Source organism: Poromitra crassiceps, assembly GCF_964638095.1.
Source record: "Poromitra crassiceps genome assembly, chromosome: 26".
NCBI classification, from domain to species: domain Eukaryota; kingdom Metazoa; phylum Chordata; class Actinopteri; order Beryciformes; family Melamphaidae; genus Poromitra; species Poromitra crassiceps.
In genome coordinates, this window is record NC_139640.1 from 10,378,320 (window position 1) to 10,397,172 (window position 18,853).

Sequence of the window (18,853 nt, forward strand, 5' to 3'; positions counted from 1 at the left end):
CGCTGCATCTCTCTCGGCTTGTGACTTCTGCATTTGTTCTTTGACTCTATATAAGTTAAGACACAACTCTGTCAGCATTTTGAGGAAATCACACATCTAGACCACACTGAGGCAGGGCCGTTTGTCTCCAACACACATGCCACAGGGTTAGCGTGCTAATCGTGCTATAGATGCTGTGTGTGAATTATGTGTTGAAACTTGAGACAAACAACAGAAGTCTGTGGAGTCTCAATCAAGAGATAAAAAATATCAAATAAAACAAAGGCCCATATCCTGCGTATTGTGGTGCGGCAGACAGTGCAGCAGCAGGGCACTGGATCTGCACTGGAGCCAGGTCCTCGAGCGAGACGAGAAGTGAGGGGCCAGCTGGCATATATTTCAGCTAAAAACAGGGTGTAAATGATGGCTTTCCCTGACAGGGCTTGTGGAGACTTGGATTATGCCAGGTGAGCAGTATCAGTATGGAAGCATTTTATGTATTTTTTCATGTATTTTTTACGTTTTTGCTCGTGAACCCGTTCACACTCAGCAGACAGCTATGCTTGCCTGACGCAGCCGTTCTCCATTTCTCCAAACTGGCACGGGATCATCATGTCTATGTTCCCCGGGTTCTATATTCCCCGTTTTTCACTAAGAGGGTTCTATGTTCCCCAGGTTCTATGTTCCCCGCTTTTCACTAAGAGGGTTAGGGTTACCCTAACCCTAACCCAAAGAACCCTTTTGCTGAAAAACGGGGAATATAGAACCCGGGGAACATAGGGATGACCCCACTGGCACGGCGCTGTAGTACACTGACTGTCGGCAAGCACCGCATAATATAACCCCACATCAAAAAACCCCGAACTATCCCTTTAAATTGGAAAAGCTGACAGACATGGGATTTTTTATTTATTTATTATAAATCAGAATTAAAACATTTTCACCTGATAATGTTCACATAAATCACTCCAATAATGCATAAAAAAATTGCACTCCAGGGTGTGTCAAGTGTGTGTGTGTGGGTGTGCGCGCGCGCGCGTGTGTGTGTGTGTGTGTGTGTGCGTGTGTGTGTGTATGAGTGTGTGTGAGTGTGTGTGTGTGTGTGTGAGTGTGTGTGTGTGTGTGTGTGTGTGTGCGTGCGCGCGCATGTGTGTGTGAAGCTGGATAAACTACTACTAACCTAAACTACACAATGTATTTAAAAGTCAATTTTGTCACTCGTTAGCACTAATTGATTGTTTTTATTTATTTTATTTATTTATTTAACCTTTGTTTAACCAGGAAGTCCCATTGACGAGATCTCTTTTACAAGGGGGCCCTGGCCAAGACAGCAGCAGCAATAAAATTAGGTAATCACACAGAACAAAAGGTACATACATCTGAAATACAAAGCATCACACACAAAACAACGCAAGAGACCAACATGGTAATAAAAGTGTCTGAATGAGGATGATACAGTCGTGGCCCAATCTACGAAAAACAAATGCGTTATTTGTGTAAAACGATCTGCAATAGAGCTTTAAATTGACCAAACGAGACCAAGTGGATGAGTTCTTGTAGTCCATTCCATGATGTCAGAGGTGCATAGTGAGAGAAGGCCGTCTTTCCTAGTTCAGTAAGCACTTTGGGTGTTTTTAAGAGTAGTGGACCTGGAATGGTAGCTGCTCGAAGCAAAGGAAAGTAGACCACAAAGATATAGGGGAAGCTTCCCTAAGATGGCTTTATATATAAAGACGTGCAATTTCCTCCAAAGGTACAGAGAGGGCCAACTTATCATTTGATATAGCACAGTGGTGAGTAAGCCACTTGGCATTAGTGATGAAGTGCACAGAGGCATGATAAATACAATCAAGTTTCTTTAGCAAGGAGGAGGCAGCATGCAAGTATATTATATCACAGTAGTCTATTATAGGCAAGAATGTGGCTTCAACTACTTTCTTTCTAGCCTCAAAAGAGAAGCATTTCTTATTACGAAAAAACATTTATTAAAAAAATATATATATTTTAAGTTTCTTTGTGAGGTTTCCAATATGCACATTAAAAGAGAGTTTCTCGTCTAACCATAGCCCAAGATATTTATAGGATCAGACCTTTTCTATGGCTGTTCCCTTTATAGTCCAGTAAAAATGTCACTTGACCTCACACTAATTGCAACAAAACCAAACTCAACTGATTTTGTATCCTCAATATGTCCTCAATGAAGGAAAAAAAGTGTTAAGGTAATGTATGAAGGGACATTTTTGAAAATGACCTATATGATGCTACCAAAAACATTTTATTTATTTTTTAACATTTTTTTTCTTTCTCCTTGAAGCAAAAAACACATACAGGATATAAGTCATGAGATTTATGGCACATTAAAAAAAAAAAAAAAAAAAAAGGCTTCCATAGGCTACCATCATATTTAGGTAATTTTCAAAACTTTCCCTTCATACATTTCCTTAACACTTTTTTTCTTTCATTGAGGACATATTGAGGATACAAAATCAGTTGAGTTTGGTTTTGTTGCAATTAGTGTGAGGTTGACCCACATATTTGCGTAAAATGCCTGGACTATTAGGGTAGAAACATTAGCAAGATCCCCTGGCTGTAAACGAGCCCTCGTCTCCCCTCCCCCCCTCCTCCTCCTCTCCCCTCCCCTCTCCTCCTCTCTTCCCCCCACTCTGCAGAAACTACAGTAACAAAATCACGAATTGCTCTGTTTTTGGAGCTCTGCATGTCTGTGTTTGTCTAGCTAACATTAACGTTAGCTAACGGCTAACATTCGCCAGCTAGCTTACCGGAAGCGATATGTTTTTGAGATACTTCTGGCTCGCCTGGAAAGAAGGTGGGAGCAGCCGAGTACAGTCAGCCAATCAGAGGCAGAGAGGGGCGGGTCATGCCTTGGCCTAGCCTTCGCCATCATGGGAAAAAAATATCGCCTGCGGGAGCCTGAGAGCTCCAAATGTTTCCTGTCCTCCGACAGAAAAGTCACCCGGTTCAACCAGTCGATCTAGTTCATATTACATCTTATACAAGCAAACATGTTCTGTATGGTAGTTATGTTATTTTATTTTATTTAAATGTATTGAGTTAATAGGCCACTTGCATGGTATTTTTAAGTTTTCATAATGTAGCTTTCTATCATGTAGGCCTATTACATGATTGTTTCTGTTCCACACAGCAAATATGAATAAGATACAAAGAGGTTCATGTTGAACAGTGTTTAATGCATTATAAAGTAGATATTACAAAAACAGATATGCAAAAACAGCCCAGAACAGATATGCAAAAACAGCCCAGACTAACAGAAACGCACAAACTAATCGATCCAGTTAAGAGTCCAGTAGCTGGTGATGAAATAGGTTTCATTTACTAATAATAATAATACCAACACCAATAATGAGATTCTACCCAAAACTAACCAATCTAACCAATGTGTTTTTTCTGTTCTACTGCAGAGGACCTCTTGAATTATTGCCCGTTTTTAAGTGGCCCGCCATGAATTTAGCACAATTCTTTTTTGCCGGTGAAGCTTTTTTTTGTTTTTCTGTTTGATAGTTTGAGACGAAAAAACTGAAATACTTTTTTCTCGCTTTGTCTCGCTGGCCAGCCTCTCCCTTCCGGCCGAGGAGTCTGGCGCCGCAGGTCTCCATAGTGGGATTGCAATGGGCGGCGCTTAGCGGCAGTGCCCTTGGAAAATAGTTTCAAACAATCCAACTTGCCGTTTTCAGCATGTAGCAACGAGCTAGCGTGTAGGTTTCTGCCGTTAGCTTGCTATGGGACCTTCCAATGGGAGAGCAAAGTAGAGCAGAGGAGGGTTTATCCCAGTTATGGAGACCTGCGGTGCCAGACTCCTCAGATGGAAGGGAGAGGAGGCTGGCCAGCGAGACTAACTAGGAAGTGAATGCTGACATTAAGATTCCACTTTGCTGTGATGACATGACAGTAATAGATAGATTTACACAGTAACAGCATATTATATTTTCCCCTTCCTCTTTTTATTATTTTTTATCAAGCAGTAAGTTAGCTCACAAGCCAGACAGTTGTTGCATAATCTATTTTCACTACAATTCCATCCCTAAGTAACACAATCTAAGCTAGTGTAGAAGTGAGTAACTAAGCTAATAATAACCATAACAGCACAAATAATTGACAAAAATATAAATATACATTATTTACTCTGAGTAATGAAATAATGAGAAAAGGAACAATTATTGATGGTTAAAACTGAACAATGATATCACAACAGTCGAATCCTAATGCTTAATTAAAATGAGATATTCCTCTAAATCTGTCTTCAAACTGCAAAAAAAAAAGAAGTTTCCTCCCTTGCTTTCAAGCTCAGGAGTGTACTGGTCTACAGGTATAAACATTACATTACATTACATTACGTCATTTGGCAGGCGCTTTTATCCAAAGCGACTTACAGTAACACATTTTTGTCAGCAATAGAGCAATCAACTATGTAACATTGTGTGACAACTACAACTTCTGAAGGAACAGTGGTACAAGTTTAGTTTAGTATATATATATATATATATATATATATATATATATATATATATATATATATATATATATATATATATATATACATACACACTGTATAGAAAGAAGTTAGTTCAAGAAAGACCCAGATGGAGCCTGAAAAGGTGTGTCTTTAGTCTCTTCCGAAAGACTAAAGTTAAACTAAAGCAGTAGTTAAACTAGTAGTAGTAGTAGTTAGACTAAAGTTAGTTAAACAAGTTAAATTTAAGACTTTTTAAAGATGGCCACCCTGCAGGGACCAGTGTGTGTGTACAAGTACAAACAAGCTAAATGTAAGACTTTTTAAAGAGGGCCACACTGAAGGGTACAGGTATAAACAAGTTAAATTTTAAGACTTTATAAAAATGGCCACCCTGCAGGAACCAGTGTGTGTACAGGTATAAACAAGCTAAATGTAAGACTTTTTAAGGATCTGACCCGGCCGCAGCCACCCTGTATTTAATCTGTCTAGGGGTGTCTATAGGTATAAACAGAGGCTTTTTAAGGACCTGACCCACGGCCACCCTGTATTTAATCTGTTTCAGGGTGTCTACAGGTATAAACAAGTTACATTTAAGGCTTTTTAAGGACCCGGCCTGTGGGAAAACCAATGAAGAATCCAGGTGAAAAACGACACGAGGACCTGACACCCGAAGAGCAAACAGACCCCCAGACAGTTTGACCTAAAGTCTTCATTTTACTTTGTAAGGAGTGACAGTGATGGGGCCTTAACTTATCTCACCCTGTTCTAGTTTAAACTGAGATTACCCAGTTTAGGTCTAGTTTAAACTGTGACTAACCGGCTTGGTTCTAGTTTAAACTGACTAACCGGCTTGCTTGCTTGTCTTGTAACCTGTTGAATTGAAAAAGATAGGCTCTTGGCATCCGTCTGTTTCCCCAAGTAAATATTTAATTTTCTTACTATTTAGGGATGCACCGATTTATCGGTTGTACAACAGTATCATGCTGCACCACCCCCCCCCCCCCCTCCCCCCTCCCTTATCCCCAGAACCTCTGTCTCCCAGCAGGGGGAGGAGGCGGGTCTGGAGACGTTTCCGTGGAGATGAAGATGGACCCCGCAGCCTCCACAGTGAAGATGAAGTAGATGTTAGCAGCTAGCATAGCCACGCTGGGCAGGAAGGAGAGGCCAAAACCAAAGCCCCGAACACTGCTTCCCAGAGACGCACACAGCCAGTAACACAACCTGTAACACACACACACACACACACACACACACACACACACACACACACACACACACACACACACACACACACACACACACACACACACACACACACACACACACACACACACAGTCAGACCTGTCCCTTGTCTGAAAGGCCCAGACATTACACCTGTAATGTTACCGTTAAAGCTAATTTATACTAACTGCGGAGTGTCCGGTGTTCGCGGAGGCTCTGTGCGGCAAGCGCGGCGCTCCGCACAGGCTCTGCGGAGGGACTGCACGGAGCTCCTCGCTCCTCTCAAAAAATTTAACTCCGCGGAGCCCGCCGCGAGCTTGTGCAGTCAATTCCGAGGCTATGATTGGCTAATGTTTGCTATGGTTTGTATAGGGAAGAAGCCTCCACAAACTGAGCAAGTCATCGGCGAAATCAGTGCAAAATGAACGGGTTTGAGCATCGCCTGGCAGAAGAAGTACAGAAATACAGAAATGTGTATGATTCATCCACCCGAGACTACAAAGACCTACAGATTACTAATAATTCGTGGAGGGAAATTGGTAGAGTTTTGTCAACAGATCCTGACATCTGTAAACAAAAGTGGAAGAAACGTCGGGACAAATTTGTGAAAGCCAAAAAAAAAGGTGAAAGGAAAGAGTGGGGATGGCGGTGGGAAAATAATTCCTCCCATAACAAGCTGCCTTGGCTCAGTGTTTTTGGGAAAAAAAGTCTGAATAGCCTACAATTTTCTACGTCAGTAAAAACTTGATTTGAGATCGAAAAAATGAAATGCAAAGCACAAAAACAAGAAGACAACAAACTTACTTGCTCAAAACAAACTGAAAATAGCCTACAATTGCACTAGGATTGATTATTCGCCGATATAAATCAGGATCACACACGGAAGAACTGATGTGACATTTGCATTCGTGCTAAAAACACAACGGGAGCCTGGAGGGGGATTCTCCGCTCTCTGCAGACACTGCACTCCTACCGCATTTACCATGAAAGGATGTTCCTCTGCGGAGACAACGGTCTTGCCGTGAACACCGCGGACACCGGACACTCCGCAGTCAGTATAAATTTGCTTTTAATCCTGACCCAACATCTTCAGCAGAGATAGCGTCATCTGACTCAGAGCCAGAGCCTGCCACATGCAAAAAGGTCTTTAGCAAAGAATGACTTGTGGGGGCACGGTGGCGCAGTGGTAGCGCTGTCGCATCACAGCGAGAAGGTCCTGGGTTCGATTCCTGACTGGGACGCCGCGGGTGGTGAGGGTGTGCTGCTCTGAGCGCTCAGAGCAGTCTATCTACAGATCTGCTGCTCTGAGCTCGAACTCTGCCCTGCGAGGCAGATTTCAGAGCTCAGAGCAGTCGATATGTAGCATGCTAGACACCGCTGGCTGATAATATCTGATCTCAAGATTATGGACGATGAATTCAATGGCCGCGTGTATTCATTTGAGCCGGTCTGGAATAACGTATGGATTACAAGGAGTGGGAGGGTGAGGAGCTGCTATCAATGTAGTCTCAACGCCAGACCCATGAGAGTTCTTACGCTGCTACACTATGTTACTGCATGCTGCAGATCTCTCTCTGGGTCTGGGACGCTTTCCCTCAGAGGGCTGGTTATGGGAGGGAACCGTTCACTTGGCCAGTGATATGCCAGTGGTGGATTCAGTCCTCTCCAATCAGTAACGACTTTGCGATCAGACGACACAGGAGGCGCAGCCTTTTTTCGAACCGCTCTCATCGGTGCTACAACCTGTCACTCATTCAATTTCAACCCGCCTTCAAAAACCAGCAGTGGCTGTTAACTGGCACAGACTCACTTATGTAGTATGCGGAGCGCAGCGATTCAACGTCATATTTGAGTCTGGGGAGAGACTACTATCAATGTGACGGACCATCGACCATCGTTCATTTTCTGCCATTGCATCTATGATATAATAATGATATGTGCCGCTGCGTATCAGAAAATAAGACGTTTACTAGATGTAAATAGAAGCATTAGGTATGCCCTGTTTTCGCCTTTTACAGGACTCTACTCATGGCTCAATATCTTCCCAGGCGATCTGAATGTACCCAAAGTTATCTGGGCGAGTTTAACATCATATTTTAAGATGGAAATAAGGTCCGGGTGTCTAAAAAATATAAATTCTCATTTAAGAGTTCTCCTAAATGAAAAAGTTAGGCGCACCAGTTAACCCAGTCTTAAGCCCTGCTTCTGTTTTATGTAAATGAGCTGAGCTGGAGTGAGTGTGTGGAGCTGAAATGAGGGGGTGGGGCTTAAGCGAGTGGGCGGGGCTGAAGCAAGGGGTGGGGGTGAAGCGAGGGGGCGGTGCTGAAGTGAGGGGGTGGGGCTTACCGTCCCAGGGCGAAGATGATGGTCAGCAGAGGAACCAGCTTTAGCTGCTCCTGGCTCAGGTACATCGCCATGACGACCAGCTGCAGGAAGAACAGGATGAACAGGGAGGCGGAGTCTGACACGAAGCGCCGGTGCACCTCCACCTCCATCCGAGCCTTGTCCTCCTTCACCTCCACCTGACCACCATGCTCCAGCTGCCCCCTGGCCTCCAGGGGGCGCACTGCACCCGCCCTCAGCCGACTCACTCCCAGCACCAGCCAGCCTGTGGGGAAGAGGGAGTCACACTGTAATGTTGACTTTGTACCGCTAGGGGGCAGCATTGACAATGAATGGGGACCCAGTGGTAAAGCAATACAGTTATAAGTTATCATATCTTTATTATTGTAGTATTGTATTATGTTATGAATTAAAAAAAAATATGAAAAAAGTATCGTAGTGTACATTGTGTAAGGTAGGGACTTATTGTGTATTGTAGTTCTTATATTTTGTACTGTACCGAGTAAAAACAAGATGATTACAGTTACTTTTTCAAGATATCCACCTTATTCCTAGCTGCCATGATGCCTTATGTTAAATATGGGTGCTTCTTCCGGTGTAATTTCAAATTTATTAGAAGGATAAACCCCTTGAGATGAACCATCTCGTTTTCGAGGGGGTCCTTAGCACAAATATACAGAAAAAAACAGGTGTTACATAAAACAAACAGTTTATAGTTCTCCTAAAGGAAAAAGTTGGTGCACCAGTTAACCCAGTCTTAAGCCCTGCTTCTGTTTTATGTAAATGAGCTGAGTTGGAGTGAGTGTGTATATATATATATATATATATATATACAAATACACTCATACATACACATAAGCTCTCCCAGGCCTAGCCACTCCCCAACCCCTTAGTCCCCAAAGATAGCATAATACATACAGTGAGAATAGATAATGTAAGTGTACACATACCCAGATAGGGTGAAATTACATGCATGAAGTATCATGAGCAAGTTATTTCAAAATCTCAAACATAATTAGAAGCAGGAGCAGGTTGTTTGAAGATAAGTGAGGAGAGATGCCTTGAAGGAATGAAAAGATGTGATAGATCTAAGTGAGGAAGGCAAATTGTTCCAGTCAGATGGAGCTTTAAATTTAAATGCACGACGTCCAATTTCTTTGTGAATTCTAGGAACGAAAAAGAATGGATGCTCAGCATGCCTGAGACTATATGATGATCTAAATGGAATTAAGAGTTCTTTTAAGTATGAAGGATAATTAAAGAAAATACATTTAAAAACAAACTGCAGCCAGTGTGAGTGAGCCCTCCCACCGTTACGTTGTTGACATGGACACAACATAGCCCATCTGTAAACAGTGTCAAAGCTGCAGGCGAAGGCAGCCATTCACGTCCAGCTTGGCCAAATTTACCGATAAATATCCAGAGTTGTTCAAAGAGAAACAGGTTAGTGGATGTGATAAATAACATTATTACATTCCCTCAAATAAAGTGTCAAACGAGTGTTATTTCTTTGTGACAAGCAACTTTTTTCAGTGTCGAGTTCGACAAGGAAATGCGCCGAGTACAAGTAACGTTAACCAGCTGCAACAATCAGTCCGGACCCGACCGGACCGGACCCGACCTGACCGGACCTTGCACCCAGAACAATTTTACAGCGGGGCATTCAAAAATAAGGTGGGTAACTTGTAATTGTGAGGAGTAGGCAACAGAATATGGTCAATCTGTCCTGTCATTTCCCCCAAATATTTCACTCAATTTCGCTCATATCACTGACTGACCCAACGGTTGACAACATGGAGACTATTTGCTTGTTTTATTTAGTTGTATGGTTTCCTCTTCTCCTCACCCAGGACGGGTTAGGGTTAGTTTAGGTTTAGTTAGCATTAGGGTTAGTTTAGTGATTGGCTAGGGTTAATGTAGTGATTAGTTTAACTCCAAACAAGGAAGACATGTTGTCTCTCCCGCTCCTGCCATCTATTGTCTTTACTCTTTTCTTTTCACGTATGGGTGAGTGTGTGTGAGATACTTTTCTGTTAGCGTCTAAACTAATAACCTAATAAAACTAATATATATATATATATATATATATATATATATATATATATTAGTTTAGTGGTTAGTTAGAGTTAGGGTTAATTTAGTGGTTAGTTTAGGGCTAGAGTTAATTTAATGGTTAGTTGGGGTTAGGGTTCGCTTAGTGGTTAGTTAGGGGTAGTTTAGTGGTTGGTTAGGGTTAGTTTAGTGAGTTTGGTTTCCTCAAGCTGTGCTCACCCAGGACAATGGGTGCGCTGGCAAACACGGAGCAGCGCAGCGTGTAGACCAGCCTGAGGGGGGCGCCATCCAGCAGCGGGGCGTCAAACGGCAGGAAGACAAAGCCGCCCCAAACCAGGAAGGGGAAGAAGAGCGCTGAGAGGAACAAAGACACGCCCACTTTCAGCGCCGCCCTGCTGGGACAGACACGTCCACCTGGAACACAGACAAGACAGGCAGGCAGAAAGACAAAGAGACAGCAGGAGAAAGAGTATTACGGTACATTCTTTGTATGCTTATGTTAAAATGACTCATGCTCCTGTAAATGGATGTAACAACTAATGATCTTGTCTTGTCAAACTGAATTTGTCCTCTAGTATGGAAATAAAATAAAAATTTGATAAAAAAAAAGAAAGACAAAGAGACATTTTTTTTTGCACAGCCCTAGTAGGAACATGATTTGAATCATTCAGTTTTGTTTGACATCACACCTAACAATACCATCCAGTTCAATGAGATGAACATTAAATTTGATTATTTAATGTGATTCTGCATACATGAACCATGATACCGTGATATATCAGAATCACTTTTATTGCTACAATATGCAAATGTCATACGAGGGATTTGTCTTAGTGTCAGGATGCAGCGTAGCGGTTATGTCAATATTCAGAGATGAAGAAGTAGGAAAAATAAAAAAAACTGGGATTCACTGCAGAACCCTCTGAGGGTCATGGGCCTATCAGCGAAACATCAAGGAAAGAGAGCGCCCACTTGATAACCCAGAAGATGCTGTCACTCAGTCGATCATCCCACAAGAGTCTAAGCAGCAAGTTAAAGACGAGCTGAACCCAAAAAAGATTTTTCTTTTCTTTTAGTTCAAATAACTGGGTATTCATTGCACCTTTAATAACGTATGCAAAAAGAAATCACAAAAATCTAATTTCTTTAGTTTTTCCCACTTTTTCACACCAAAAGTTAATTTTTCAAGGTTTCATTCATAACAGTAATCTACAGTTTGCAGACGTCACATAGTAGATTTCTACCCCATTTCAACCAATCATATCACGGCATTGCAGCTGTCAATCTATCTTCATTTCAGGAGAATTTTCTCCTCCAAATGAAGTAGAAAATGGCGCCTAGTGCCTGTAACCTGGCAGAATTTCTAGCCCATAAACTAACTAATAACTTGGCCAATTGTATGTAACATTACAAAATAAAGCAAACGGTCTAATACCTTTTTACATCAAAAGTCCCACTAGTAGTACACATGTTTTTGTTAACCAGGAAGCAGCAGCATCGCCTTTTAAACTTTTATATCACACTCTTAACCCGCGTTTCTCCACCGCTGCAGGCTGTCTCTTCCCCCTCCCTTTTCCCTTCTTCTCTCACGGCTGCCCTAGGTGGTGCAGTAGTGTCAGGCCACCCAAAACAAAATAAACTTCCAGATAAAAATGTCAAACTAATGTCATTTAAACAAGTAAATAGCCTCGCTGATGCACGTTGGAAGAGAAAAAGGTGTTTCAACAAACGAAGCAGCAAACATTGTATCAAAATACTTGTTTTGATGTTAAGATTACATAATAGTGAAGCTGTGAAGCATGACTCAAAATGTGAACGTTACAACGAGGGATTTATTTTGAAAGAGCTAAAGCGGACGAACTACTTACATTCTGGCTGACTTGACGCAGTCTATGTGCCTGGGGCTGGGCTCGTGAGCTTTGTGGGGTGCACTCGTGCTGCCTGGGGCTGGGCTCGTGAGCTTTGTGGGGTGCACTCGTGCGTGAGGACGAGAGACACTTTCGAATTTCAGCCTGTGGGAACAACTGACTCTCATTGACTCACGCTGGAAAATGGGCGGCAACTCACGGAAAATCACGGGTTGGACCACCGCCAAGATTTATATCGCCAGCCGGATCAGAGCCGCCGCGTAAAAAACCCCACCTCACTTGCAGGGTCGCTCTATCGGGTAAACGGCCCAGCTTGGAACCTTTTAGACTGAAGAAAATTACACTAGTTTGTGGATATTAAGTGGGATTTTTGACTAGTCTAAAAGGGGTTTAAGAATGCAAAGAAATGTAACTGGCTTGTTAAAATCACATTCCAGGATAACGTTAGTTAACGTAGTGAAGGCCGAATTCAGACCCCGGCCCCAGGTCGACAGGCTGCACTCTCCACTCCACACAAAGGCAGCTGGCTGCCTGCGGCTCTAACTCGCGTAGCGCCACAACACGCTGAATCCCACTCGATTTGGGGGCGGAACACGCCAGGATTGGCCAAAGCCAAATCCAGTCCCTAGAATTGTCAAATAAAATAATTGACTTGCTACTATGACCCGCCTCTCAACCTGTCATCTCAGACAAGTTATGTTTTCAGTCTGAAACGTGACTCCGACCCACGCGCCACTTGGGTTCCGTTGGGTTCATTTCGTCTTTAACATCCACATAAGAGATCAAATAATACCCACCCATAATTTTACTACAGGTCCAACATTACTGTTATTATTAGACACTAGAGACGGAAGAAAGGCTGCTGCTCACATATAGAGTCCTGCTGGTAGTCCTGCTTGTAGGCCTGGCCATGGTAGTCCTGGTCCTGGTAGGCCTGCTCTCCTCTGGGACCCAGGAAGGGGCTCTTCTCGGACTCCATATCCCAGAATGCCTCAGTCTCCCTGGGCCAGGTGCCGGCTGGGCTGAAGACCTGAGCTGCTTTCTCTGGCAGGAAGTTCTCTTGATGTTCTCCTTCCTGCTCCTCTCTGCTCCCCAGGCCTGATTCCTCCTCCTCCTCTGTTCCTCTCCTACTTTCCTCTCCTGCCAGCAGCTCTCTGTCGCTCTCCGTCCGGCTCTCTGCTCCCTCACTCCTGCACTCTCCCCGTTTCTCTCTGGTCCCTCTCTCTCGGTCTCCGGGCCATTGGAGTGTAGCAGGCTCCATGTTCGCCTCCTTTTCTCTCCCCCCCGTCTTTGGTTCCATCTCCTTGGTCCCCTCGTCCCCCAGTGCCTGGGACATCTCCCTCACAGGGTCAGAGAGAGTTCCTCCTGCTGATCTGAGACCTGCAGGGAACAACACATCTTCAATTATTTTATATTCTTTATAGACCAGCCCAGTGATTCCCATAGATTTTTTTTCAGGCCTGGAGGGACCCAAAGAAACAAACATTAAAACCGACACGGCGTGCGGGATGACAGATACCAGGCAGACACAAAACACTGGAATCATTCACTTAAGTGGTGACTGTCATGAATCACTGCTGCCATTTATCTTCCTTGGCTTGCAGTAAAATTGGACCATGCCATCATGGACCATGATGGTGTCACATGGTGTAACAGACTGTTCTGTATCTGTTATGGTGTACTCTTAATGACAGATGCTGGCTGTTGCCTAGCAACAACACATCAGGTGGATAGGATACATTGGATGTTGTAATGTGACGTTACCGCAATATTGATGGTAAATGGTAAATGGCCTGCATTTATATAGCGCTTTTATCCAAAGCGCTTTACAGTCAGTAGGTACATTCACCCATTCATACACCGATGGCGGCAGGTTACCACGCAGGGTGCTGGCATTGATCATTGATCATTAAGGCAGTATGGATTATAACATTACGTGGAAATATCCAGTAAGCCTGCGTGTTGTAAAACACCGTTTTGTCTTCTTGAAGTGCTGCTAACCAGTTTGTTAGTCTGCAGTAACTTTCTCCTTCTCTCTCTCATACACACGCATCAGCGCGCGCACACGCCAGCACGGATCTCAGGCAACAGACACGGCTAGACGTTTAACGTTTCCTTATTTCAAAACTCAAAGCACGTTAACCAGCTTAGCTTACTTTGGTTCTTAGCTTTCTGGTGCATCCACCATCTTTGCGCCAGGCATGGGTCTCCCGTCTCGTCTCCTTGGAGACAACACGTGACGTAGTCCGTTCGCAACACATGAAGTGGCCACTGGCTAGCTGCATGCAAGTCGCAAACAAGCACAGCAAGTCCGACATAGTCAAATAAAAAAAATAACATTTCCCCCAAACTTTTTTCTGGCCTGGCAGGCTCCTCGTTGGCCTGGCGGGCCCGCCATATGAGTACATACATATACACATATATATATATATATATATATATATATATAGTGTAGCCCATAAATGACTGTAATGCGACTGCAGTTGGTGGCGATAATGCACCGCTAAGCTGGTATGCCAACCAGCACTAACACTGAATGAAAATAAGCAGAACCATTTAACTGTAACAACACACTGTTTTTATTTCTCATAACTATTCAGCTTAACTTTTCTTCAAACATCAACATAAAACAACAAAACAAAATAAGACTTTTGCCTACTAGTGCAACTTGAGAATAGGCTAATATGAAAAATAGTGCAATCAGAATGGATTGGCACTACTTTTTTTTTATTAAAAAAAATAAAAAAAACACGTTTTTTATTCGGTTCGCACGTGATCAAACCGGTTTGGGCTCGTACACCGAACCGAACCGGTAAAACTGGAAATCGAACTCAACTTCTTGCATTGATTGTAAAAGTTAATTATTTTGAGATTGACATCTGTTACACACTTCAATAATTACACATTCAATATCTGCTGGTGCTGATAACCGTCAGTAGACTAAGCAATCTTCAATAAATGTAACACAACCACCGCCTTTCTGGTTGGCTTTTGATCAACATTATGGCTATAAATCCTCTAGATACATTAATTTTGACAGGTAGGCCTAACAATAACCATCCCATAATAATGATACCCCATGAAAAGTCCATTTCAACAGGTGAGCCAGGTGCTGCTGGCTCCGCCCACTTCCCTGTTTGTGTTGCTTCATAATGGCGGACATTTCCTACTTTAGATAGGCTACTGTGTCCAAGTCAAATTGCTACTATTTTAGCCTATTTACGGACATTACAAAATAGATCTAAACGAACATGACGCACATTCAGCAGCTTTCTGCCAGCTCAGCTGTTTCTATCAGACTGTAAACAACTGAGACCCCACGGATTTTGAGCAAGAGAACGCACGCAAGCACGCACATGACACACGCAGAGGGAGAGAGACAGACAGAGTGAGAGAGAGAGAGAGAGAGAGAGAGAGAGAGAGAGAGAGAGAGAGAGAGAGAGAGAGAGAGAGAGAGAGAGAGAGAGAAAGAAAGAAAGGGAGAGAGAGATATAAACGGCTTAGCCTATCTGTTGAAAACAAAGAGTAAAAACTCTAAAATAGGAAATTCTCACTTGCCTCAGTTGAGCTCGTGTTGTGTCGCTGTTTCTTCTGTCTGAGGTCTGCGTGAGTCACTCAGCAGGTGTGTTCAGGTGAATTGTCTTAAAGGGGAAGTCGCACTGCCTGCCCCTCCCCCCAGTCGCCTGACCGCACTCGGAAGAGAATTCCCCAATCGAAACCCCCCCCCCCCCTCCTCCTTTTTTAAATATCTTTTTGTGGGATTAACACAGTGTGAAGCCCCAGTGTGACCCAGACTTTAAGTGCCCCACCCACACACATGTAAAAAGTGAAATTTACTATTGCAATAAATATCACAGATTTAGCCTACATGACTGTATTGATAAAGTAGAGCCTCAACACACACACATACCATACACAAGATACAATGTAGATGTTGGGGACTAACATCATCACACATGAATACAATTGGGCTAATTTAATTTATAAGAGTCTGAGCCAGTGATACTCAACTGGCGCCCGCGGGCCGCATCGCCCCCTGTGTGGCCCGCGATGGAATTGCAAAAAAATATATATATATTTTTTTTTACAGTGCACCTGAACGCAACATGCAAGATACCCGCTGAATAAGGCCATGTTCAGACTAGGAGGCCAAATCTGATTTGTGAACTTTAGTGACCTATTAATTACTTTATCCAGATTGGTTTTATGAGTCTGGACACTCCAAGTCTGATTTGTGTCACTTGTCCCAAACCACATATGGAGGTAGTTTCCAATCTGCTTTCGACTGTGACTTGAGTGCGGACGCGCAGATCCACCAAATCTGATTTGAAGGTCACTCGCAACTCGTCATCAAATGCTTCTGCGCAGGAAAACCACGTCACCAACGTATGTATTTACTGACGCCCACGTCGTTACCATAGCAACCCATGCATATAGGCTGTTTAGGTCTGGACACACAGATCCGACTTGAGAATCAGATTTGTGGCAGTGCGGACACACTCCCAAATCAGATTTGGGAAACCAATCAAGATAATGATGATTAATGACTTTATCAGCAAATCGGATTTGCCTGTAATGTGAACATGGCCTAAGTGTCCAAATGTTCATGTCATTCTGGCCAATACTCCACTTCTGTTATAGCATTTCGGTCTGGAATATGGAATATCTTTCAATAATCTATGATTTAGCTGCTGAATTGTCAAATACCGCCGTCTGCTCGCTACCCAGGCACTTATGTATGTACTTAACCTAACTAACTATCCGGTCTGCACAACATTGTCAGACTAAACTCCGGCTGACACCCCAAAAACCTACAATCCGCTACAGAAAAATGTATATTGATTGTATATTAACTGGCCCCTGGCCTTCTATCATTTCATGAAACCTGACACTCCCTTTTTGCAAGATGACTCTTTGCCATCAAATCTCTTCACTGTTCACAAAATGGAACTGGTGTTTTCATTTGGTACACAGCCATATTTTCAAATGACACACACATACCATTCATTGAGTACACACAACTAAGCATTTGCTGCACACTACCAAGCATGTACAGCACACAGTGCAAAATTGAAAACACAATCATAGAAATGGAACACACCATATGAATGACAATGACTCTGGAGAGAATGAGCCATTTCTCCTTTTGTAAAATGTCTCAGTGTAAGCCTACTTTTTTCACAGTCAAACATAAAACAGCACACAAATATGCAGCAAAAAAAGATTTATTTCGGTACACACAGGTTGTCTCTCTCTTCAAAGTTCTCCATTGTTCACCAAACAAAACAGAGGCTCAAGGCACTTTTATGCTGCAGTCCTGATTGCAAATTGCTCAACAGACCTGAATGTTTAGAGATTTGAATATTTGTGTGTTGTAGGTTGATGCTTTGAGATTTGACTTGAGAAGTGTGTGTGCAACAACTGAACATTGTGTGTAGTGTTTTGACAACAAGCTGATGTGTAATTGACATCAGAGTGTAAAGAAGGAAGTCAGAGTCTAATGCAGATAAGGGAATGTGAAGTAGTGCCAAATTGTGTCGAGGGATTGGTACATGAAGTGAAGGCTGTGCAAATTGTGTCGAATTTTCGCTTTTGTGTGTTAACAATTGTGAAAAACTGTATTTCATTAAGGCTACTCATTGAAACCACACATTTTGAGAAACATACCATTCAATTTTGAACAATTTCCTAAGGGTTTGAGACACCAAAGTTGTAATTACATATGAGTGATTTAATTTAATTTAATCCTGCGGTACCTACAGATCACTGTTGTTTCACGTATGTTGCCACACACACACACACACACACACACACACACACACACACACACACACACACAGACACACACACACACACACACACACACACACACACACACACACACACACACACACACACATACACACACACACACACATACACACACACACAGTTGTGATTGTGAATTTGTGGAACAATGCCGCCCCCATCTGGCGGAGTCAGGTTACTCCCAATGTACATCAGCACTGAATACATCCACAGCATGTCCGGACTCCAAACCAGAAACATCATCCTCACACAGAAAATACATTGAGCAATCAACAATCCATCACTGACATAGTTAATCCAAGAAACACCCCTCTCATAATCATGCAAAACAAACCACCATAACCATCAACATCTCCACACTGACAGTATGACTTTATGATTTTAATCATTTATGACAAAATAATCTTATCACCTTTCTTTTACATACAGTATTATTGACCTGTCTTGGTTTTTTCCACATCTATTTTAATCCGTTTTATTCTCATTATTCTTATTTGATTATCTTGTATTACTTATATACAGTAGGCTATATAAAAATGAAAAATAAAATGCTGTCATGATACCAGTCGGCTCCTCCATGACTGGGAACGCCCATACAGGCTCTAGGAACGCCCACAATAGACGCTGAGTTAGCCTGGGGGCGGGGTCAGGGTGGGGTAAATTCCCCCGTTCTATCCATTCAGCAAAGTTAGAATTTAGCTGATAGCCCAGCCCAGGCAGACACGATCGGGGATTTAACCACCGCAGTAAACGCACATCTGAGCAGACGTCTTGTGTTCTGCTCTAGAACCCCCAAACATGTAGTTTAGGGTCGCAGCACCGTCTTTTGGTGAGTCAGCCCATGAGATAGATGGGCGGTTTTACCCCATTCGCGCGGAAGCCGTTTAACATTGTGTGGGCGTTCCCAGACATGCGGACTGTCTATGGCTCCTCCCCACCATCTCTGCCTCCCATGGCTGAGGCTCCTCTCTCCGGCTCCACATCCAAGCCAGTACTAATAAGATAGAAAACAGCACAGGCCCTGAGCTATCCACCAAGATCAAGAACGAACTAACGAACGGACGTTCTGCCTCTTTAGACCGGCGGTTT

General features: G+C 43.0%; 1 protein-coding gene across 1 annotated transcript; it reads right to left on the reverse strand.

Moving 5' to 3' along the window:
* Positions 1 to 4,568: 4,568 nt before the first annotated feature.
* Positions 4,569 to 15,550, reverse strand: tmem79b (transmembrane protein 79b). Its single transcript, XM_083661349.1, has 5 exons — positions 15,511 to 15,550; positions 12,827 to 13,336; positions 10,308 to 10,502; positions 8,040 to 8,301; positions 4,569 to 5,692 (listed from the first exon to the last, which is right to left on the reverse strand). The coding sequence occupies exons 2-5, from the start codon at positions 13,290 to 13,292 to the stop codon at positions 5,488 to 5,490; spliced, it is 1,128 nt and encodes a 375-aa protein (XP_083517475.1). The 5' UTR covers positions 13,293 to 13,336; positions 15,511 to 15,550; the 3' UTR covers positions 4,569 to 5,487.
* Positions 15,551 to 18,853: the final 3,303 nt, after the last annotated feature.

Bases quoted from the DNA above. Each gene is read 5' to 3' on its own strand.
- tmem79b (XM_083661349.1), bottom strand. From the start codon at position 13,292: ATGTCCCAGGCACTGGGGGACGAGGGGACCAAGGAGATGGAACCAAAG. The intron at 10,503-12,826 runs GTGAGCAGCAGC...TCTGTGTTCCAG, and splicing joins CTACCAGCAGGACTCTATAT to GTGGACGTGTCTGTCCCAGC. The intron at 8,302-10,307 runs GTGAGCACAGCT...TCTTCCCCACAG, and splicing joins CAGCGCACCCATTGTCCTGG to GCTGGCTGGTGCTGGGAGTG.